General features: G+C 36.2%; 1 protein-coding gene and 1 non-coding gene across 2 annotated transcripts; one reads left to right on the top strand and one right to left on the bottom strand.

The window, feature by feature from the left end:
* Positions 1-1,775: 1,775 nt before the first annotated feature.
* LOC130983981 (small nucleolar RNA R71) lies at positions 1,776-1,883 on the top strand. The gene has a single exon (XR_009087945.1). It is a non-coding gene; the product is annotated as a small nucleolar RNA R71 (small nucleolar RNA).
* Positions 1,884-16,857: 14,974 nt separating this feature from the next.
* Positions 16,858-19,902, bottom strand: LOC130980617 (uncharacterized). The gene is made up of 4 exons (XM_057904277.1): positions 19,545-19,902; positions 19,281-19,353; positions 18,405-18,726; positions 16,858-18,282 (listed from the first exon to the last, which is right to left on the bottom strand). The coding sequence occupies exons 1-4, from the start codon at positions 19,900-19,902 to the stop codon at positions 18,058-18,060; spliced, it is 978 nt and encodes a 325-aa protein (XP_057760260.1). The 3' UTR covers positions 16,858-18,057.
* Positions 19,903-24,920: the final 5,018 nt, after the last annotated feature.

Here is a 24,920-nt window from a genome sequence, read left to right as displayed (position 1 = left end):
GAAAATAGATAAAATATAACATTGGGTTGCCTCCCAACAAACGCTTCTTTAATGTCAGTAGCTTGACAGTGGGCTCCCATGGAGCCTCACAGATACTCAGAGCAATGTTGGAACCTCCCAACACCAAGCTTAGAGTTTGAATGTGGGGGTTCAACACCAAACTTAGAGTTTGGTTGTGGCCTCCCAACACCAAACTTAGAGTTTGACTGTGGGGGCTCTGTTTGACTCTGATTTGAGAGAAGCTCTTCATGCTTCCTCTCCATGGTGACAGAGGGGTATCCTTGAGCCTTAAACACAAAGGATTCTTCATTCACTTGAATGATCAGTTCACCTCCATCAACATCAATCACAGCCTTTGCTATGGCTAGGAAGGGTCTGCCAAGGATGATAGATTCATCCATGCATTTCCCAGTCTCTAGGACTATGAAATCAGTAGGGATGTAATGGTCTTCAACTTTTACCAGAACATCCTCTACAAGTCCATAAGCTTGTTTTCTTGAGTTGTCTGCCATCTCTAGTGAGATTCTTGCAGCTTGTACCTCAAAGATCCCTAGCTTCTCCATTACAGAGAGAGGCATGAGATTTACACTTGACCCTAAGTCACACAGAGCCTTCTTGAAGGTCATGGTGCCTTTGGTACAAGGTATGGAAAACTTCCCAGGATCTTGTCTCTTTTGAGGTAATTTCTGTCTAGACAAGTCATCCAGTTCTTTGGTGAGCAAAGGAGGTTTGTTCTCCCAAGTCTCATTTCCAAATAACTTGTCATTTAGCTTCATGATTGCTCCAAGGTATTTAGCAACTTGCTCTTCAGTGACAGACTCATCCTCTTCAGAGGAAGAATACTCATCAGGGCTCATGAATGGCAGAAGTAGGTCCAATGGAATCTCTATGGTCTCATTTTGAGCCTCAGATTCCCATGGTTCCTCATTGGGGAACTTAGTGGAGGCCAGTGGACGTCCATTGAGGTCTTCCTCAGTGGCGTTCACTTCCTCTCCTTCCTCTCCAAATTCGGCCATGTTGATGGCCTTGCACTTTCCTTTTGGATTTTCTTCTGTATTGCTTGGAAGAGTACTAGGAGGAAGTTCAGTAATTTTCTTGCTCAGCTATCCCACTTGTGCCTCCAAATTCCTAATGGATGACCTTGTTTCAGTCATGAAACTTTGAGTGGTTTTGATTAGATCAGAGACCATGGTTGCTAAGTCAGATTGGTTCTGCTTAGAATTCTCTGTCTGTTGCTGAGAAGATGATGGAAAAGGCTTGCCATTGCTAAACCTGTTTCTTCCACTATTATTGTTGTTGAAACCTTGTTGAGGTCTCTGTTGATCCTTCCATGAGAAATTTGGGTGATTTCTCCATGAAAAATTATAGGTGTTTCCATAGGATTCTCCCATGTAATTCACCTCTTCCATTGAAGGGTTCTCAGGATTATAAGCTTCTTCTTCAGATGAAGCATCCTTAGTACTGCTTGGTGCATTTTGCATTCCAGACAGACTTTGAGAAATCAAATTGACTTGCTGAGTCAATATTTTATTCTGAGCCAATATGGCATTCAGAGTATCAATCTCAAGAACTCCTTTCTTCTGATTAGTCCCATTGTTCACAGGATTCCTTTCAGAAGTGTACATGAATTGGTTATTTGCAACCATTTCAATTAGCTTTTGAGCTTCTGTAGGCGTCTTCTTCAGATGAAGAGACCCTCCAGCAGAGCTATCCAAAGACATCTTGGACAGTTCAGAGAGACCATCATAGAAAATACCTATGATGCTCCATTCAGAAAGCATATCAGAGGGACACTTTCTGATTAATTGTTTGTATCTTTCCCAAGCTTCATAGAGGGATTCTCCTTCCTTCTGTCTGAAGGTTTGGACTTCCACTCTAAGCTTACTCAATTTTTGAGGTGGAAAGAACTTTGCCAAGAAGGCATTGACTAGCTTTTTCCAAGAGTTCAGGCTGTCTTTAGGTTGTAAGTCCAACCATATTCTAGCTCTGTCTCTTACAGCAAAAGGGAATAGCATAAGTCTGTAGACCTCAGGGTCAACCCCATTAGTCTTGACAGTGTCACAGATTTGCAAGAATTCAGCTAAAAACTGATGAGGATCTTCCAATGGAAGTCCATGGAACTTGCAATTCTGTTGCATTAGAGAAACTAATTGAGGCTTAAGCTCAAAGTTGTTTGCTCCAATGGCAGGGATAGAGATGCTTCTCCCATAGAAGTCGGAAGTAGGTGCAGTAAAGTCACCCAGCACCTTCCTTGCATTGTTGGCATTGTTGTTATTTTCGGCTGCCATGGGTTCTTCTTCTTTGAAGATTTCTGTCAGGTTCTCTATAGAGAGTTGTGCCTTAGCTTCTCTTAGCTTTCGCTTCAAGGTCCTTTCAGGTTCAGGGTCAGCTTCAATAAGAATGTCTTTGTCTTTGTTCCTGCTCATATGAAAGAGAAAAGAACAAGAAAATATGGAATCCTCTATGTCACTGTATAGAGATTCCTTGAGGTGTTAGAAGAAAAGAAAAATAGAGGGAAGAAGTAGAGAATTCGAACTTAGAGAGATAGAGTTTGAATTGTGCATTGAGAAGGAGTGTTACTCCATAAATAGAAGGATGTGAGAAGAGGGGAAGAAATTTTCGAAAATTAGGTAAAAGATTTTAAAAACATTTTGAAAAACTTGAATTGATTTTTGAAAACTAAGAATGGAGAAGAAATCAAGTAATTTTAGAAAAAGATTTTGAAATTAGAATTTAAAAAGATATGATTGAAAACTATTTTGAAAAAGATGTGATTAAAAAGATTTGATTGAAAAATTATGGTTTTAAAAAGATATGATTGAAAAGATATGATTTGAAAACAATTTCAAAAAGATTTGATTTTAAAAAATTAATGACTTGGCTAACAAGAAAAGATATGATTCAAACATTAAACCTTTCTCAACAGAAAAGGCAACATACTTAAAATGTTCAATCAAATCATTAATTGTTAGCAAGTATCTTTGAAAAAGGAAAGAAATTAGTTTTGAAAAAGGTTTGATTGAAAAGATATGATTTGAAAAAGATTTGATTTTGAAAAACTTTGAAAATTTGAAAAAAAATTGATTTGAAAACAAAATCTTCCCTCTTGTGCCATCCTGGCGTTAAACGCCCAGAATGGTGCACATTCTGGCGTTTAACGCCCAATGCACTACCTTTTTGGGCGTTAAACGCCCAACCAGGCACCCTGGCTGGCGTTTAAACGCCAGTCTGTCCTTCTTCACTAGGCGTTTTGAACGCCCAACTTTTTCTGTGTAATTCCTCTGCTGCATGTTCTGAATCTTCAGTTCCCTGTACTATTGACTTGAAAAGACATAAATTAAAAAATTTTTGGATTTTTAATAATCAAAATGCAACTAAAATCAAATAACAATGCATGCAAGACACCTGGTGCACGAAATTACAATCACACTTTTGCAATCCCGCACAACTAACCAGCAAGTGCACTGGGTCGTCCAAGTAATACCTTGCGTGAGCAAGGGTCGATCCCACGGAGATTGTCGGCTTGAAGCAAGCTATGGTTATCTTGTAAATCTTAGTCAGGATATCAGAAATTATCAGGATTGACTGTGAAAAGCAAAAGAACATGAAATAGGTACTTGTTTTGCAGTAATGGAGAATAGGTTGAGGCTTTGGAGATGCTCCATCTTCTGAATCTCTGCTTTCCTACTGTCTTCTTCATCAAACACGCAAGGCTCCTTCCATGGCAAGCTGTATGTAGGGTTTCACCGTTGTCAGTGGCTACCTCCCATCCTCTCAGTGAAAATGTTCCTATGCTCTATCACAGCATGGCTAATCATCTGTCGGTTCTCGGTCAGGCCGGAATAGAATCCAGTGATTCTTTTGCGTCTGTCACTAACGCCCCGCCTGCTAGGAGTTTGAAGCACGTCACAGTCATTCAGTCATTGAATCCTACTCAGAATACCACATACAAGGTTTAGACCTTCCGGATTCTCTTGAATGCCGCCATCAGTTCTAGCTTATACCACGAAGATTCTGGTTAAGGAATCCAAGAGATATCTACTCAATCTAGAGTAGAACAGAGGTGGTTGTCAGGCACATGTTCATAGTCGAGAATGATGATGAGTGTCACGGATCATCACATTCATCCGGGTTAAGAGCAAGTGATATCTTAGAATAGAAGCAAGCATGATTGAATAAGAAACAGTAGTAATTGCATTAATCCATCAAGACACAGCAGAGCTCCTCACCCCCAACCATGGGGTTTAGAGACTCATGCCGTGAAAGGTACACAAAGAAACGTGTAAAAATGTCATGAGGTACAAATACAATGTCAAAAGGTCCTATTAATAGTAAACTAGTATCCTAAGGTTTACAGAAATGAGTAAATGACAGAAAAATCCACTTCCGGGCCCACTTGGTGTGTGCTTGGGCTGAGCAATGAAGCATTTTCGTGTAGAGACCTTTTCTGGAGTTAAACGCCAGCTTTTATGCCAGTTTGGGCGTTTAACTCCAAGTTTTATGCCAGTTCCAGCGTTTAACGCTGGAATTTCTGAGGGTGATTTGCCACGCCGGTTTGGGCCATCAAATCTTGGGCAAAGTATGGACTATCATATATTGCTGGAAAGCCCAGGATGTCTACTTTCCAACGCCGTTGAGAGCGCGCCAATTGGGCTTCTGTAGCTCCAGAAAATCCACTTCGAGTGCAGGGAGGTCAGAATCCAACAGCATCTGCAGTCCTTTTCAGTCTCTGAATCAGATTTTTGCTCAGAACCTTCAATTTCAGTCAGAAAATACCTGAAATCACAGAAAAACACACAAACTCATAGTAAAGTCCAGAAAAGTGAATTTTAACTAAAAACTAATAAAAATATATTAAAAACTAACTAAAAGATACTAAAAACATACTAAAAACAATGCCAAAAAGTGTACAAATTATCCGCTCATCAACACCAAACTTAGCAGTTTGTATACTATTGACACTAACAATATGAGAATGCATATGACAAACAACAGAAATACTCAAGTCAATAGAATTCAAAGATCAAAACAAGGAACTCATCAAGAACAACTTGAAGATTAATGAAGACACATGCATAAATTCGAAAAATGCATGAAGAACAGAAACATGCAATTGACACCATACTTAAAATGAGACACTAGACTTAAACAAGAAATATTTTTGGTTTTTATGATTTTGTAATTTTTTTTTTTGGATTTTTCGAAAATTAAGTGGAAAAGAAAATAAAGATATCAAAATTCTTAATGAGAATTCCAGGAATCATGCAATGTTACTCTAAAGCTTTAGTCTAAAGGAATTAGACATGGCTAGCCAAGCTTCAGCAGAACATTGCATTCAAGAGCTAAATTGATGAAGATCAATCAGCTTTGGTGATGATAAGAACATCACCTTGAAACACTAGAATTCATTCTTAAGAACTCTGAAAAAAATACCTAATCTAAGCAACAAGATGAACCGTCAATTGTCCATACACGAAACAATCCCCGGCAACGGCGCCAAAAACTTGGTGTGCGAAATTGTGATCACTACTTTTCACAACTCAAATAATCCCTAGTAATGGCTCCAAAAACTTGGTGCTCAATACCATGGCATAAACACAACTTTGCACAACTAACCAGCAAGTGCACTGGGTCGTCCAAGTAATAAACCTTACGCGAGTAAGGGTCGATCCCACGGAGATTGTTGGTGTGAAGCAAGCTATGGTCACCTTGTAAATCTTAGTCAGGCAGACTCAAATGGGTATAGATGATATATGAATAAAACATAAAGATAAAGATAGAGATACTTATGTATATCATTGGTGAGAGCTTCAGATAAGCGTATGAAGATGCTTGGTCCCTTCCGTCTCTCTGCTTTCCTACTGTCTTCATCCAATCCTTCTTACTCCTTTCCATGGCAAGCTTATGCAAGGGTTTCACCGTTGTCAGTGGCTACCTCCCATCCTCTCAGTGGAAATGTTCAACGCACCCTGTCACGGCACGCCTATCCAGCTGTCGGTTCTCGATCGGGCCGGAATAGAATCCAGTGATTCTTTTGCGTCTGTCACTAACGCCCCGCCTTCAGGAGTTTGAAGCACGTCACAGCCATTCAATCATTGAATCCTACTCAGAATACCACAGACAAGGTTAGACCTTCCGGATTCTCTTGAATGCCGCCATCGGTTCTTGCCTATACCACGAAGACTCTGATCTCACGGAATGGCTGGCTCGTTTGTCAGGCGAGCGCTCGGTTGTCAGGCGATCAACCATGCATCGTGTATCAGGAATCCAAGAGATATTCACCCAATCTAAGGTAGAACGGAGGTGGTTGTCAGTCACACGTTCATAGGTGAGAATGATGATGAGTGTCACGGATCATCACATTCATCAAGTTAAAAAACAAGTGATATCTTGGACAAAGAACAAGCGGAATTGAATAGAAGAACAATAGTAATTGCATTAATACTCGAGGTACAGCAGAGCTCCACACCTTAATCTATGGTGTGTAGAAACTCCACCGTTGAAAATACATAAGAACAAGGGTGATCATTGGTTTCGGCCCCAGAGAGGGAACCAGAAGAACCAATATGTCTAATACAATAGTAAAGGGTCCCTTTTATAGGAAACTAGTAGCCTAAGGTTTACAAAGATGAGTAAATGACATAAAAATCCACTTCCGGGCCCACTTGGTGTGTGCTTGGGCTGAGCAATGAAGCATTTTCGTGTAGAGACTCTTCTTGGAGTTAAACGCCAGCTTTTATGCCAGTTTGGGCGTTTAACTCCCACTTTGGTACCAGTTCTGGCATTTAACGCTGGGAATTCTGAAGGTGACTTTGAACGCCGGTTTGGGCCATCAAATCTTGGGCAAAGTATGGACTATTATATATTTCTGGGAAGCCCAGGATGTCTACTTTCCAACGCCATTGAGAGCGCGCCAATTGGGCTTCTTTAGCTCCAGAAAATCCACTTCGAGTGCAGGGAGGTCAGAATCCAACAGCATCTGCAGTCCTTTTCAGTCTCTGAATCAGATTTTTGCTCAGGTCCCTCAATTTCAGCCAGAAAATACCTGAAATCACAGAAAAACAAACAAACTCATAGTAAAGTCCAGAAAAGTGAATTTTAACTAAAAACTAATAAAAATATACTAAAAACTAACTAGATCATACTAAAAACATACTAAAAACAATGCCAAAAAGCGTACAAATTATCCGCTCATCATTCAGCATCTCCTAAGTCTTCAACCAATTCTTCTTCTTCAATAATTTCGGCTTCCTCTACTTGTTCCAGTACAAAGTCATGCTCCGTACTGTTCACTGGAGTTTCTAGTATCTCCTTCATACTACGTTCTTCATTAGATTGTCCATATGAAGCCATGGGGGTTCCTTGAGTGTCCGAACATTGGGAAGCTAATTGACTCATTATTGCTTGCCCTAATTGATGAATGGTTGCCTGAAATTGATCCACTGTTTTCTTGAAACGATCCTTTGTCTCTTGATGCACTCGGCTTTCATAAATAGGATCATAGTGCTCTTGGATTGATGGATATGGAGATGGTGAATATTGAAGTGGTGGTTTTTGTGAGTAATTGGGTTGGAATTGGGGTGGTTCTATATATGGTTTATATGGCTCATAAGGTGGTTGGTATGATGGTTGAGGGTTAGGGTCATATGGAGGTGAATGGTGGTAGTTGGCTTGTGAGTGTGGTGGTTCAAAGTTGTGTTGAGGAGAGGATTTATAGGCATATTGGTGGTTGTTGATAGTTTATTGGAGGTGGTTGTTGCCATGAGGGTTGATCAAATCCTTGTGGCTCCTCCCATCTTTAATTGTTCCAACCTTGATGCCTGTTCTCATTGTAATTTCTTCTTCCTGCAACATAATTGTAACCAGACTCATAGCCAAATGGGTGAGAGTTCATAGTAGCAAACAAAAATTAAAAACAAAAATAAAAACAAATTGAAATTAAAAGGTTATTTTTAATTTTTTTTATTTTAAAATTAAATTTTGAAAATTAAATTTTGAAATCTTAAATTTGAAATTTTGAATTTTAAAAATTTTTTGAAACTTTGAATTTTGAAATTTTGAAAATTGAAATTTAAATATTGAATTTTGAAATTTGATTTTTTGAAATAAGATAAGATAAGATAAAAATTTTAAAATAAAAACCAATAACCTCTTAATTTACGAAAAAGCAAAAATAAAAACAAAAATAAAAACAAGTAAACAAGCAAAAATAAAATATTTATAGTAACCAATAATAAGGCACACGTTTGCAATTCCCCGGCAACGGCGCCATTTTGATGAGAGAACTTTTGCGTGGTCTAGAATTCAGAATAAATTCCCGTTGCAAGTATAGCTTCTAAACCAACAAAAGTCCTTTCATACAAATGTTTTGGTTGTCACGAGTAACAAACCCCTTTTTAAAATTGATAACTGAGTATTTAAACCTCGGGTCGTCTTCTCAAGGAATTGCAGGGAGGTATGTTCTTATTATTGGTTATGAGTTGTAATTTGGGGTTTAGGAGGTAAGGAGGGAATATGTTGAATGACAAATAAAATAAAATAAAATAATAACAATAAAATCTCTTGGCAAGGTATAAGAAATTGGAAGTCCAGACCGAATTATCCTTATCAATGATGATAAAAATTGAATCTTAATTTCACTTAGTTAACCCTTATTTAAAGCAGTGGAAGGTCAAGTGACTAATTAGTTTGATCTTCAAATCCGAGTTAATTCCTAAGAAAAGATTGGGATTATTGAAGTTCAATTCAATTAGAGGAGATAACAATTATCAATTATGCTGTTGAGTTGGATAACTTCCTGAGTTACTGATTTCTTAACCAAAACCAAAAGGAAAGGAAATTGAAGCTATTGGAATAAAAATGCCTTCAGATTGGAAGCAATAATCATGTAAATAAAAGAAAGCAATAATAACTGAAATACCTCAAATAATATTAATTCAAAGAAAATCATAACATGAAAGCCATAAGCCAATTGAGATGTAAATAAGAAATGGAGTAATAAAATAAAATAAATAAAAGTAGAAAATACTTTAAGAGAACATTGAACCTGGGATTTAGAGTCACTCCTAAAACTAAGAGAAGTCCTAAATCCTAATCCTAAGAGAGAGGAGAGAACCTCTCTCTCTAAAACTACATCTAAAACATGAAAAGTGAATTATGAGAGCTTGATGAGTCTCTGCAAGTTTCCTAACTTTAATCTGTGTTTCTGGGCCGAAAACTGGGTTGAAATGCGGCCCAGAATCTCTGCCAGCGACTTTTGTAATTCTGCAGATCGCGCATGTCATGCGTCCGCGTCGTCCACGCGACCGCGTCACTCAGCGTTTTTCGTATCACGCGTCCACGTCGTCCACGCATTCACGTCGTATATGCAGCTTCCAATCCGCGCGGTCGCGTCATGCACGCGATCGCGTCACTCCGATTTCTTCCATTTCACGCAGTCGCGTGAGTCATGCGACCGTGTGACTTCTCGCTGGTCACCTCCTCGATTCCTTGTGTTCCTTCCATTTTTGCACACTTCCTCTTCATCCTCTAATCCATTCCTGCCCTATGAAGCCTGAAACACTTAACACACAGATCAAGGCATCGAATAGTAATAAGAGAGAATTAAGATTAGCTAAATTAAGACCAAAGAAGCATGTTTTCAATCATGTAATAATTTTAGGAAGGAAATATAAATACATGCTAAATACAAGAATAAGTGGGTAAAGATCATGATAAAACCACATAATTAAACACATTGTAAACCATAAAATAGTGGTTTATCAAGGTAGCAACGAAATTTCCTTCATGATTTTGTATTATACCCCTCGCAAGCTGCTGCACCATTTTTGGAAACGGACCTGTCATTCTTAAGGTTGAAAAAAGGAGGGGTGGGAGGGTCCCAACCTTTTTCTTGGATATGAGGGTCTCCTCTTATGCCATGAAGTAATCTATAACTAAGAAAGTTGCCATGTTGTGAACCGAATCTTCTATAGGGGAGGAATAAGGATCGAAGATGCACTTATTTCTCCTGTACCAGAAAGTGTTTAGAGTACTAGGAAAGAGTAAGGGCCATGAAATCCCTTTGTGGTGGGACTGAGCTGAGAGATTCTCCCTAAGCCAGGAAAGAAGCGGCTGTTGGAAGAAGCAGTCAACTTGATTTTGTCATCCATGCTCATCCATGTATTTTACGTGATCCTGCAGTCTCGAATGGAGCATAGACTCAGTGGAGATACCGCAAATAGAACATGAATCATTTTTAACTATATGTTGTCGGTGTCCTAGCTCATTAGTGAGTAAAGCTTCATTTGCAACTACCCAACAGAAGGCATGGATTCTTTGCAAAGCCGCCAAGTTCCAAACTGTTTTAAACAAATCAGCTTGCGGGTCGTCAAAGGAACTCAAATACAAATTGCTGGTAGATCTTAGGGAGAAGATGCCCTTCGAGATTAGAAACCAAGCAATCTGATCAGCACCCATATTCGGCTCAGGGGGCTTCATAGCTCTAAAAATATCCAATATTTCCCAACATGTTGCGGATACGATCCCAATTCCAGCTTCCATGCACCACAAAATCTCAGACCTTCTCTTCCATTACATTTGGTTAAAGATTCTCAAGAGCAAAATCTAATCATTTATTTATTCCTGGCTCCCAGTGATCATGCCAAAAGCTTACTTTATTTCCAGTGCCAATCCTCCAAATGAGATTTTTTGTAAATTTTGGCCATACTTGTGAGATTCCTTTTCAGATGTTAGAGCATATTGCGGGGTTTTTTATGTCTGGCAGAATGTCATCACCGCAATCATATTTTGAGCGAAGATCCTGCACCCAAAGAGCGTTTTTGTTGTGGATTATCATTCCAGGAAGCTTCATCATGTTGACATTGTTCATAATTCGTGTAGATCTAAAACCTAAGCCACCTTATTTTTTGGCAAACAGAGGCAATCCCAACCCACTAGATGCGGCTCTGTTTCAAGATTCGTACCTCCCCAAAGAAAGTTCCTACATATACAATCAATTTTGTCACAATACTTATAGGAATCTTTATTGTTTGCATTATGTAGGATGGTATTATTGCTAGAGCAGATTTTGCTAGAGTTATCCTTCCCGCTAAAGATAGGTTATGAGATTTCCAAGAGCTCAAACGGTTCGTCATTCGGTCAATAATAAACTGAAAATCCTCTTTCTTAACTTGGCTATGAGTAAAGGAACACCTAAATACTTTTCCAGATTAGTGATCAAACGTATGCCCAAGGCCCTACTAAGCTCCACCTTTCTGTCTAGCGATATATTTGCCGAGAAAAAGACGAAAGACTTATCATAATTTACTTTTTGCCCATAGCAGGGACAAAAAAGATCTAGAATATTCTTCATTATATCCAACTTTCTAGAGTTGCTTTGCTGAATAGAACAATGTCATCTGCGAAGCAAAGATGGGAAAGAGCCGGCCTTTTCTAGACAATTTGATATGTCCTCAAAATTTGTGTTTAACTGCAACAGAAATGATTTGGAATAAGCGTTTGATGCACATGATAAAGAGGTACAACGTTGTACACCACTAGAGGGAGAGAAAGATGCAGAGTGGGTCCCATTCTAAAGAATTTTCATTTCAAATAAGAAGAAACAATTTACAATCAAGTCAATTAAAGATTCCGGCAGGCCTACTTCGGTAAGAGTGTCTTGGATGAATTGCCAGTTAAGACGGTCAAAGGCTTTCTCAAGATTATTTTTTATCGCTGTGAAACCAATACTCCCCTTTTTTGACGCATAGATTGGATAGCCTCTTGACCCACAATGATATTATCTGCACTTTGCCTTCCTGGTACAAAATTGCATTGAGTAGGACTGATAAGCTTTGGAATAACTTCTTTTAATCACAATGCAATTATTTTTGTGACCAACTTCTAAGAAACATTACAAAGACTCATAGGGTGGAATTGGCTAAAAGTTTCAGGGCTATAATGTTTAGGAATCAAGGATATAAAGATATTGTTAACTTCCTTAATATTCACTTGATTCCTGAAGATCTTCTTAACCCAATTTTCCACAAATGGCTTGACAATCTGCCAATTGCTCTAGTAAAACATTGTAAGAAGGTCATCCAGTCCCAGTACTTTCCATACCCATATAGAGAAAAGGGCATTTGTAATTTCCTCTGACGTTACCATTTTGCCAAGCTTTATTTTTCCCTCATCTGTAAGGTTAGGGAAGAGGCCAGGAGATTCAAGCTTTTCATATGGAGTATCATTTGTGTTTAACTTTTGGAAGTGTTGCATATTATGAAGCACAGACACGGACACGAGACACGACACAACAGGCGATACGACGACACACAAATTCTAGAAAGTTGTTGGACACAGGGACACGCATATATTAATAATATAATGTATTCATTAAATAGAGATATGTATTAATAGAGATATTTTCAAAAATAACTATATAATATGCATTTCTTACTAAAGTGTATAAGTATTCAAAAGTTAAAATCCTAAACTCCTATGTCTTAATAGAGATAGTAAGAATTTTGTACATCATATGTACACAAAAAAAGTTATCTAAAGTCATATTATTTCTCCATCATATATGGTTGATATCTTCATCATTAGAAAAAGTCACTCTTTCCAACTCTGGTTCATCAACAAAAAGGTAAGCAATTTCAAGAACACCATTTTCTTTATCAATTGGTGAAAAACATCTCCAACAATATCCCACATCATAGTTTCTCATTTATTGTATTGTGGAGTTTTTCTTGAAAGAAGACAAAGATTAGTGTGGACAAATACTAAATTTTCTGCACGTTTAAGCTTCAACTTATTTCTTTTTTGGGAATGGATAAAAGAATATGTGCTCCAATTTCTTTCACAACAAGAAGATGAAGATGGTTGCCCTAGTATCCTAAGAGCAATTGGTTGAAAAAATTTTGCTTTACCACCATAAATTAGCCACCAAGATTTTGCATCAACTATGCCTCTATCATTCAAAGAGTCATAATTATAAAAAACAATAATATAATCAATTTTTTGCCACCAATTTTCTTGGATTTGAGGGTCTCCTCTTATGCCATGAAGTAATCTATAGCTAAGAAAGTTGCCATATTGTGAACCGAATCTTCTGTAGGGGAGGAATCAGGATCGAAGATGCACTTATTTCTCCTGTACCAGAAAGTGTTTAGAGTACTAGGAAAGAGTAAGGGCCATGGAATCCCTTTGTGGTGGGAATGAGCTGAGAGATTCTCCCTAACCCAGGAAAGAAGCGGCTGTTGGAAGAAGCAGTCAACTTGATTTTGTCATCTATGCTCATCCATGTATTTTGCACGACCCTGCAGTCTCGAATGGAGCATAGACTTAATGGAGATACCACAAATAGAACATAAATCATTTTTAGCTATATGTTGTCGGTGTCCTAGCTCATTAGCGAGTAAAGCTTCATTTGCAACTACCCAACAGAAGGCATGGATTCTCTGCAAAGCCGCCAAATTCCAAACTGTTTTAAATAAATCAGCTTGTGGCTCATCAAAGGAACTCAAATACAAATTCCTGGAAGATCTTAGGGAGAAGATGCCATTCAAGGTTGGAAACTAAGCGATCTGATCAGCACCCATATTTGGCTCAGGGGGCTTCATAGCTCTGAAAATATCAATCCAATCTTCCCCCCAACATGTTGTGGATACGATCCCAATTCCAGCCACCATGCACCATAAATCTCGGACCTTCTCTTTCATTACATTTAGTTGAAGATCCTCAAGAGAAAAATCTAACAATTTATTTATTCCTGACACCCAGTGATCATGCCAAAAGCTGACTTTATCTCTAGTGCCAATCCTCCAAATGAGGTTTTATGTGAATTTTGGCCATACTTGTGAGATTTCTTTCCAGATGTTGGAGCATATCGCGGGTTTTTTGACGTCTGGCAGAATGTCATCACCACAATCATATTTTGAGCGAAGAACCTGCACCCAAAGATTATTTCTGTTGTGGATTATCCTCCAAGATAGTTTCATCATGTTGGCATTGTTCATAGTTCACGCATATCTAAAACCCAAGCCACCTTAAGTTTTTGGCAGACAAAGGCGATCCTAACCCAACCCACCAGATGCGGCTTCATTTCAAGATTCGTACCTTCCCAAACAAAGTTCCTACATATGCGATCAATTTTGTCACAAATACTTACAGAAATCTTTATTGTTTGCATTATATAGGATGGTATTATTGCTAGAGCAGATTTTGATAGAGTTATCCTTCCCGCCAAAGATAGGTTATGAGATTTCCAAGAGCACAAACGGTTCGCCATTTGGTCACAAATAAACTTAAAATACTCTTTCTTAACTCAGTTGTGGAGTAAAAAAAACACCTAAATACTTTCCCAGATTAGTGATCAAACGCATGCCCAATGCCCTACTGAGCTCTACCTTTCTGTCTAGCCACATATTTGCCGAAAAAAAGACGAAAGACTTATCATAATTTACTTTTTGCCCAGAGCAGTGACAAAAAAGGTCCAGAATGTTCTTCATGATATCCACATGTTCTAGTGTTGCTTTGCCGAATAGAACAATATCATATGCGAAGCAAAGATGGAAAAGAGCTGGTCCTTTTTTGGACAATTTGATAGGTTCTCAAGATTTGTGTTTAACTACAACAAAAATGATTTGGGATAAGCGTTTGATGCACAGGATAAAGAGGTACGCCGACATGGGGTCACCTTGTCGAACACCTCTAGAGGGAGAGAAAGATGTAGAGCGGGTCCCATTCCAAAGAATTTTTATTTCAGATAAGGAAAAGTAATTTACAATCAGGTCAATTAAATATTTTGGCAAGCCTGTTTCGATGAGAGTGTCTTGGATGAATTGCCAGTTAAGACAGCCAAAGGCTTTCTCAAGATCAATTTTTATCGTCCTGAAACCAATACTTCCCTTTTTCTTACGCATAGAATGGATAGCCTCTTGAGCCACAATGATATTATCTGCACTTTGCTTCCTGATACAAAACTGCATTAAGTAGGGTTGATGAGCTTTGGAATAACTTCTTTTAATCGCAATGCAATGATTTTTGTAACCAACTTATAAGAAACATTACAAAGACCGATAGGGTGGAATTGGCTAAAAATTTCACAGCTATGATGTTTAGGAATCAAGGATATAAAGGTATTGTTAACTTTCTTAATATTCGCAAGATTCCTGAAGATCTTCTTGACCCAATTTTTTACAAATGGCTTGACAATCTGCCAATTGTTTTGGTAAAACGTTGTAGGAAGGCCATCCGGTCTCGATACTTTTCACACCCCTATAGAGAAAAAGGGCATCTGTAATTTCCTTTAACGTTACCATTTTGTCAAGCTTTGTTTTTTCCTCATCGTAAGGTTAGGAAAGAGTCTAGGAGATTCAAGCTTTTCATACGGAGTATCATTTGTGTATAACTTTTGGAAGTGTTGCATACCAAGGTCTTATAGTGCATTTAGATTATCCACCCACTCACCTTCCTCGTTCTTCAACATTAAGATTTTGTTTCTCTTTCTTCTCATTGTGGCCAAGTTATGGAAATAAGAGGTGTTCTTGTCCCCATAATTTAACCATTTACATCTGAAGCATTACTTCCAATAAATTTCTTCTTGAATGAGAAGGGCTTCAAGCTCTTTTCCGCCAACAACTTATCAAAGAAAGGGTTGATTTCAAAGAGGAATTTTTCAAAAATTCCAACAAGTCAGGCAAAAATGCGAGCCTTCCGAAGAGATCGATCTCTAAACACCTCTTTATTCCATACTTTTGTAGCATTTGTAAATCTCTCAACATTTAGGTTCAGCTCCTCATCCCTGTGCCAGCTCCTTATAATCAAATTGTTGAAGTCATCATGAATCATCCATGCAGCTAAGAAGCGAAAGGGACGAATGGATGAATGATAGAAAATGTTTGATGTCGGTCTAGAATTTCTCAATAGAATTTTGTTGTGCATAGTCTAAACCAATAATTAACTCTCAATCAATGTTTAATTTGTTTGTCACAATACAAACCAATAAAAATCGGGAGTTTTAAATCTTGGGTTGTTCTCCCACGAAATTGTAGGAAGGTGTGCTCATCATTGGCTATGAGAGAAAAGGGGATTGTGATAGCAATTAACATAAAATTAAATAGTGAGAAAGTAAATGACAATTAACTAATAAAGGAAAAGAAATTCAAATGTTACAAAGGGTCTTGGTAAGGGTTGAGAGTCAAGATTTCTTATCCTCGTCATTGTCCACAAACATGACAATTATGAAGAGTTAATCCCATTTAGTCAACCCTAACATCGAGGATAAGTCAAATAGGCATAATTGATCTTAATCCACAAATCTTAACCAACTCACTAATTAGCTTAGTAAAAGACTAGCGTTAGTGGAAACAAAATCAACTAACAATCCTAAATCACCAATCAATATTGGACATCAATTACTTAAGATCACCTAAGTCCTCAATCTCAAGCAAAGAGTGTGAAAAACTACTTAATAATTAAAAGAGACACTTTGTTAAACACTTAGCATGCATAAAAGGAAAAAAAATGGTAAATCGGATGAATAATAAAATTTAAACTACCAATTTCAAGAAAATAATCACAATAACTCAAAAAAAATCAAAGAAACATAAAACATCAAATTGCATTAAATGGAATCAAAATTAACAAGGGTTCATAAACATGAAAGTAACAAACTAGCGAAATAAACAAGTAACAATAAGAGAATTAAGATGCTAGAACGAGAAATTGTAAATAAAACTAAATCAAAGTAATATTAAACCTTAAATCTAGGGAGAAAACTAAATCTAAAACTCTAAATTCTAGAAAGAAGAGATAACTTCTCTCTCTAGAAATCTAACCTAAAACATAAACTAAACTATCCTAATTGCTCTCCCTTTGATTCTCCTTGAGTTTGGCTTGAAATACTTCAAAAATGAGTTGGATTGAGCCCAAAATTGGTCTGAAATTGCGACCCGCGTGTTCAATTAAGTGCAGTCAAGTGCTGGAAGTCATGCGTACACATGAGGCATGCATACGCATGCGTACGCATGACTCTGAAATGCTCCAAACTCCATTTCTTCATGAATTTTCTATTTTGTATGCTTTTTTTCACTTTTTCAAGCTATTCTTGCTTGAAATCACTTTAACAAACACATCAAAGTATCGAATGGAATTAAAGTGAATTAAATTTAACAATTTAAGGGCCTAAAAAGCATGTTTCTAATCTTAAGTACAATTTAGGAAGAATTCACAAAAGCATACTATTTCAGTGAATAAATGTGGGATAAGTTGATAAAATTCACTCATTTCAATACAAAATAAACCATAAAATTATGGTTTATCAATGAACCAATTCCATTACTAGTGTCTAGAATGAGCAGAATTGGCACATGATCAGACTTAAGCTTGGGAAGGTGCTTGACCAGTGCATGACTGAATTGTTGAAACTACAAATCATTACCAACATATCTGTCTAACCTTCAACAGGTTCTACCTCATTGCCAGGTGAAAGGCTGGCCTTGGTAACCCAAGTTGTGCAGTCCACAATCTAAAAGATTGTTCACAAAGTGATGAGAGTCTCAAGAAATACTCGAGTTGTTACCAGCATCCACTGATGATAATGTGCAATTGAAGTTTCCTCCAACACACCGCTACCCTGTAACCTGTCCTGCCAGTCTTTGCAAACCATTCTAGAGTTCTGATATAGAGTTGTACAGGGGAGAGCTATAAACTATAGTTAAGAACTAATGACATTCTATTCCTATGGCAACTTTAAGATGAACAAATTGTATACGAGCTTTGATGACTTCTACATGCCAAAGAGAGGAGTTCCATAAACACCATATGCCCTCAGAAAAACCAACACCTTCCATTAAGTACCAATCAGAGAAACCAAGAGTTTTTGCAATCAAAGTAGCCTTTTTACCAGTTATGTGGGTTTCTAGCAGAGAAAGAAAGTTGGAGTGATGTCTTTTACAAAGCTCCCTAATCAAACCAAGGAATCCCTTACTACCTACACATCTGCAATTCGATGTTATGATATTCATAAATAATAAAGAGTATAAGAAAGTAGTATAAACAACAGCATCTTACTGATCAAGTATGAACCCCAGAAAAGTTTTGGTCCACCATCATGTTCACTGCATCATCCCTATTATTGGAGAAAATCAACTCGATTTTGTTGCTAGTTGTGCTCATGCCTGCTCCAGGGTCAGGTGGATCCGTCGCCAAAATTGCCTTCACAACATTCCGATGAATCCGATTAGCCATATCTACCTTTTCCTTAGTTGGGTAATAGATTTGTGAAGACGGTACTACCACCTAGTGAGGAAATACACCATCAAACATATTACTTATTTGTTTTATGAGTTCAAGGGAGAGCCAGTAGTCATCTTGTTTGTTCTTCATTGTTGTTTTGTCGCGTGACTCCATAACCTCCTTACCTTTAGACGAAGGTTGCATAGTAACTTTTTTAGTTGAGTGGGATGCTCCCTAATTTGAATTAGTACTCGTCTGGTGCCTCTTTCCTTGATTCGGGTTAGCTCTTGAGACTTTTGGAAGAACCTTTTTTTGTTCTTCAAATAAGAGGTTTGGGCATTTGATAAAGGTGTTGGTTCATTTGTCCTATGAGTATTAGGGCCTTGGATTTGGGGATCTTCTTGTTCGAGCACCTCATACCTAGAACCTGTCCCACTTGTAAACTTTTGTTGGGCCCAAAACCCGATTTGGGATAGTTGCGAATGGTACGTTGCTAAGATTTCCTGGCTATCATCCAAGGCCCAAAAACAGTGCCATCATTCCCTTTTCCTTCGCCATTCATTTGCCTCGAAATCAAGCGATTTGATTCTGTATTTATTGCACCTGATTGAGTTTGAAAAGATTCTGTTTGTGGTATCCCTGCCAAATCAAATCCTTCCTTATCCATCAGGGTTGTCGAGTTTGTTCCCGTGGTGGTAGCCACCACAGGGATCACTACATTTTCATCTCTCTTGTCCGGGCATAGTTCTTGGCGATGGCCGTATTTTCCATAGCCAAAATAGATCATATGCAGACCTTCATACTCTATTTTGAATTCCCTTCCAAGGACTTGAATTGCTAGAACTAGCTGTCTTTGCAGGTCTACCTCTACGCACAACCAAGCGAACTTGCCTCTAGAGCGTATAGAGGTATTTTGGTCGATTTTTAGCATCGTCCCAATCTTGCTTCCAGCCCTCCATAGGAATTGTTCAGTATAGAGCTCTACTGGGAAGCCTGAAATTCTGATCCACACTGCCAGTCTTTGAACTGATTGTGTAGAGGGTACGAAGAGGGGCCTCTACCTTTGGACCAGTAAGTAATGATCTACCATTTGCCATGGTTCTTCTAAGAGTGCATGGCGATAATCGCCTTCTTCTGCAAAATGAATGAGAAAGAAATCCCCCATTAGAACCATGACTCTCACTTCTCCAGCCTTAGCCCAAACATGTTTCACCCAAGATTCCATAGCCCAAATAAGGTTACGTTTTTCCGAGCAGTTTCACAATCAAAGAAGATTTTCATGGTCAGCACCACGTGTCGTATTCTTCTAGCCACACCTCAACAACCGGCTTGATTGAAGGGAGCGGAACCCTCCTTGGAGTTCTCTTTCCAGTCTTCATGATCGTAATCATGAATCACCATTTGAATGATCTCATCTGGTGGGAGTTCCATCTCTGTATCCCCTTGTATGAGCTTATCCCAGTACAAGCCAGGAATGGTTGTAGGTTCTAGAGGATTCATTATCGTTTTCACCTTATCTGCCCATGTTGTCTTCTTCTCCGTAGCTTCTGTGGTTTCCTTGGTGGATTGGTCTGCATCTGGGATGATCTCGTCCCTGTTCAATTTCGATTTCTTGATATTGCGATCAATGAGGTCTTCTTTTCCGGAAGAATTTTCTCTCCCCCTTGTCGCCCTGTCATTCATTAGTCGAATCTCTATGATTGAATATTCTTTTATTTTAGTCTTTTATAGTTAAGACTTGATCATTATATATACATATTATAAAAGAAAGATCCACACTTCGATCTAATTCTCTTGATGGCTAACAGATCTATCATGTGCCACCTCTGAAGAGATTAGATAGGAGGTGTGTTCTTGAGTACTGAATTCTCACATAAATATTATCCTTCAACCACTTGGCTTCATGAACTACAGAGGTACATATATATAGTTATTTTCTATTTGGTATTTTAATTCTTGGTATAGATCCGACAAATTTTAAGATGGCTAGATGGTGAGAGAAGAATGTATGATAGTGATGGTGGTGTGAATGAGGAGGATATATAAAGTGAAACTTTAAGCGTTTAAATGCTTTTGCCAAATGAAATCTATCTTTTATGCATACAATATTAATTTCGTTTTGCTTAAGTTGTTTCGTAAGTATTTTGAATATTCATAAATAACTTTTTTTTTAATTTTCTTTTCAATATTATTGGCCATGCAATTTAAGAGAGTAATGATGTTTTTCTTTCGGGTGGACAAGGCTTCTATTTTTAGTACTGATTGGGTCATGATATTAATACAAATTAAAAGATAGGATAAGAGAAGAACTTTTAAAATTTATACAACGTTCATGACAAATAAAAAAATATACAAGGTTTAAGTCCAAAAACAAATTCCAAAAAATTTTTTATGCAAGGTTGCATTTTATATTTAACTAATAATATTATTATACAAAAATAAATATTATTTTCGTCTAAAATAAAAACCATAAATATATATCAACTAAAAGATACAACCGAAGAAAACAATCGGTTCATACACAATTCCAAATGTCATCCATTCCGTTTTAAGAGCTGCCAACTGAATCAAAACCGGTTTGGTTCTCGGCTATGTAAATGAGTGGAATGCTACGCTGAAAATTAAAACCGAAATGGTATTTTAAACATTGGTTGTAAAATCCATGACCAAAATCAAATTGAATCGATCAGCTCTTTATTTTGGATACTATTTTAGGTTTTGTTCTTCGGTATCGGTTATGTTGAATTAACACCGAATGGAATTTTAGCATAACAGAGTATAGAGCATAGACTTCGATTCAAAAATACATAACCAAAAACCAAATGAACCAATCAGCTCTTTATTTTGAATATTTTTTTCGATTTTGTTCTTTTTGGTTTCGTTTATGTTGCATATGGTATTTTAGCAATTAGCATGTGGATATACACTTCGGTTCTAAAATACATTACCTGAAATCAGATTGAACCGATCATCTCTTAATTTTGAATAGACATTTTGGTTTTGTTCTTGGTTTCGGTTATCATTAAATTATTTTACAAGGAATAGTATTCTAATGCTAAAAATATTGACATGACACATTCAAATATTGGTATTGTTCCTGTTTGGTTGTGGCCGAGCTATAATTCATCTTGATGAAGAGGTTGGCCGACCTTGTCAATGAACCACGATATGTCCCGACCACCAAGTGAAACAAGAGGGGGAGCACCTGCAAAAAGCACTCCGACGCTCAAGTCAGTTAATCAGAACTATAAGGAGAGTTTTTAGCTTGGAACAATGATCTACCTTTTCAACTCCGGCTGTTTCCCTTTATAACTCGGAGACGATAATCGACCATTTTCTCCTGAATTGATTATTTTGTCGTAACCGACCAAAAATCATTTATCGCCATAAAATCGGCGAAGTTAATACATCGGTTATAAGGAGGCCTACTGAGCTATAACTCGTAACCGATACGTAACGGCCATATCAGGTATACACAGTCATATAAGAACGGATTTACTAAAAAGGTTGTGGGGACAAGTACCCATTACAATTTGAAAAATTTGTAATTAGTACACAATGATAATATTTATTTTCTCCTATTAAATAACTAAATTTGATCCTACTAAATTAAATTATTATGAAATATGTTGACACTCGCAAGAATATTATTTATTTATTGGTATTTCTTCTATAGAAATTAGCTTTAATTTTAAGGTTAAGTTCGATTTTGGTCTCTAAGGTATGGGCTGAAAATTTATTTCATCTTTAGTCTTTTTTTCTATACAAAATAATCCCAAAGATTTAACTTAGTTTTAAAATTATCCTTTTTACTAAATTTTAAATTTTTATTACTAAATTATCCCTAATAAAAAAATTTAAAATAAAAAAGAAAAAAACGTGTAAAGAGAAAAAGGGGAAGGGAAAACGCGTTAACGGAGAATGGGGGGTTTCAGCCGTTCAGGGAAGAGAGGGAAGGGTCTATGCTGCCGCCGCCGCTGCCACTATTGTTCTTCGCCGTCGCGGCCACTACTCCTCGTCGTTCGGTCCTCGTCGTCGCTACTGGATCTCACCGCCAGATCTTGCCGCTACTCCTCTTCCTGGCTCGATGTCGACGCTAGCAGATCTGCGAGAGTGGACATCACGCGCCGCTCGCCGTTTCTGCTCCTCCTCCTCGCTCGGTCGTCAGTCATCGCTGCTCCACGCCGATTTCTGGTTATCAGTTCTTTTGGTTTCTTCTGTTTTTTCTTATAATTTCATTAGCCATTGTTGTTGTTGTTGTTGTTGTTCTGACTCCATTATCCATTGTTTTTTTCTGAGTTATGAGTTTTGGGTTTTTGTTTTTCTGAGTTTTGGATTTTGATGATGATGATGATGATTTTCTGAGTTTTGGGTTCCTGTTGTTGTTCTTTTGCTTCTAGCTACTTTTGTTGTTGTTGTTCTTTGTTTCTGGTTGTTGTTGTTTCATTGGTGTTGCTTCTGTTTTGCTTCAGTTTTTGCTTTTGCTTCTTAGCTTCAGCTTCTGCTTCTGGTTGATTTTTGGGGAAGAAGGAGGAAGGGTAATTTCGTCTGAAGGATGATTTTAAAACTAAGTTAAACCTTTGAGACCATTTTGTAACGAAAAAATATCGAGGACGAAATAAATTTTCAGCCTCTACCTTTGGGACCAAAATCGTACTTAACCCTTAATTTTATTCGTAGTAATTGTATTAGTTGAAAAAAATTTTAGCTATAAATATCATAAAGAGTTGACTTTGTAATTGTATAGAAGATGAATTTTTAAATAATTATTTTATAATATATATTTAAAAAAATGACATTTGATTGTACTGATAATAAAAAAATAAATCAATCTTTTTAAAATATGAAATCTAGCTAGAGAATAGAATTTTAAATTATATATTATTATATATTTAAATTATTATTTTAGTATTTTTAATTTGTTGGTTAGATAATTTAAAGACTAATCAAATTTTACAATAACAAAATATAATTATAAAAGTTATTATCGTATTATGTTTATAGTTTGTCAACTTTATTAAATGTACGTACAAAATCAACACCAAATTATTCACATATTGAAATATAAAATAAACATTAAATATAACATAAATATATTGTTACTAATTTTGTGATTAATTTTTAGTGTATACATAATATTTTTTATATTTTATTCTTACTATTAAAATTTTGTAAATTCATCACTGAATATATATCTCTCTCTTTTTATTTTAGAACATTATTTTTTTATAATTATATAACATTTAATACAAATTATACTAATTACCAATGTTTCAATTATTCTAATTTTATTAATTGTCAATTATTATAATATATTTTTTAATATAATAGAATTAGCCATAAATATGATATTAACATTAATAACTTGTTAATATTCTTTATTATACACTTGTGTATTCTATGAGTATCAAATTGATATTGATATCAATAATTAATTCTTATAATTAATTTTGTGTTACTAAAAGGTATATATAATATTTTTTTGTGATTTATGAGTTTATATTTAAGAGTCAAAATATTTTGTTTAATTTTTTAATTTATTATTTTTCTTTAACTACTTTATAGAATAAAAATTAAATATATTATTCATTCTTCATCGAAATTGATTATTTTAAGGTACAATTTTTTATGATATTTTTATATGTTGCCATCCTATTATTCTTTTGATAACTATTTTACTCAAATTTATTGTTTTCATCTAACGTTATAGTGTGATTGTCCTTTATCGCAATACAATGCACCACATCTATATATCAAATATCACCTCAAGGTGTATTTATTAATTCAGCTTCCAATTACATGGATGTAAGAGTTTAACAAAAGACAGTAAATTTTATTTTATTGAAAAATAGTTGGATCTACTCATATATTATAATCAACCTAGCTAACGGAAGGTGGGTAAATTTAGTTTTCTGAGAAAGAGTTTTATTTTTGATTGAGCAATGGCTTCCAATCATTTTCTCCATGCTTTCTATATCTACAAAAAAGTCTTTAAAGTGAAGCATATAATGAGATTGAATTTTCTCAATTTAGATTCAGTTTTTAAAGAATTATGTTAGACTTGGAGATACAATTCAAAGATTGGTACTATATTTAAATTTTTTTTTCTTACACTTTTTCATAATAAAAAATAATTTTATAGAATATCGTGGTCTTTTTTTTCGAAACTATAACCTTTTGGTGCATCAATACAATGCCATTGATAAGAATAAAGGTTAATTTAATTTTTCGTTGTGGCTACTATTCTATACCTTACTATAGTACATGGATAGCGGATAATAAAGCTTATTCAACAAGATGATAGTCTGAATTTACACAGATTATAAATGTTCAAGCTAATGACATTATTTCAGTTGGTTGTTGTTATGAAAATGACTCTAATTTATATGCGTCTAAAGTCTAGAATGATTTAAATATTATTTAAATAATTTAGTTCTAATATTAGCAATTAATTAGATTAGTTTTAGAAAAATTTAAATTGTTACCTTAATTTATATATATATTACGACTGTTATTTTTGGTTATGTTATTTTTAAATTTTTTAACATGATTTTTTTTATTTTTAAATTTTTATTTTTATTGATTTTCAGTATAACTAAAAAAATAGTTAAGTTAAAAAAAATGCTAATAACAAATAATAATTTTAGATTATTATTCAAACAAAAATTAAATCTTATATAATATTATTAGATGTACTAAAA

This window comes from Arachis stenosperma, chromosome 5 (assembly GCF_014773155.1).
Source record: "Arachis stenosperma cultivar V10309 chromosome 5, arast.V10309.gnm1.PFL2, whole genome shotgun sequence".
Taxonomy (NCBI): Eukaryota; Viridiplantae; Streptophyta; class Magnoliopsida; order Fabales; family Fabaceae; genus Arachis; species Arachis stenosperma.
This window is presented reverse-complemented; position numbering and strand designations above follow the sequence as displayed.

Bases quoted from the DNA above. Each gene is read 5' to 3' on its own strand.
- LOC130980617 (XM_057904277.1), bottom strand. From the start codon at position 19,902: ATGAATGACAGGGCGACAAGGGGGAGAGAAAATTCTTCCGGAAAAGAA. The intron at 19,354-19,544 runs GTTGTTGAGGTG...TTCATTTTGCAG, and splicing joins CGCTCCCTTCAATCAAGCCG to AAGAAGGCGATTATCGCCAT. The intron at 18,283-18,404 runs GTAAGGAGGTTA...TTTCCTCACTAG, and splicing joins TATGCAACCTTCGTCTAAAG to GTGGTAGTACCGTCTTCACA.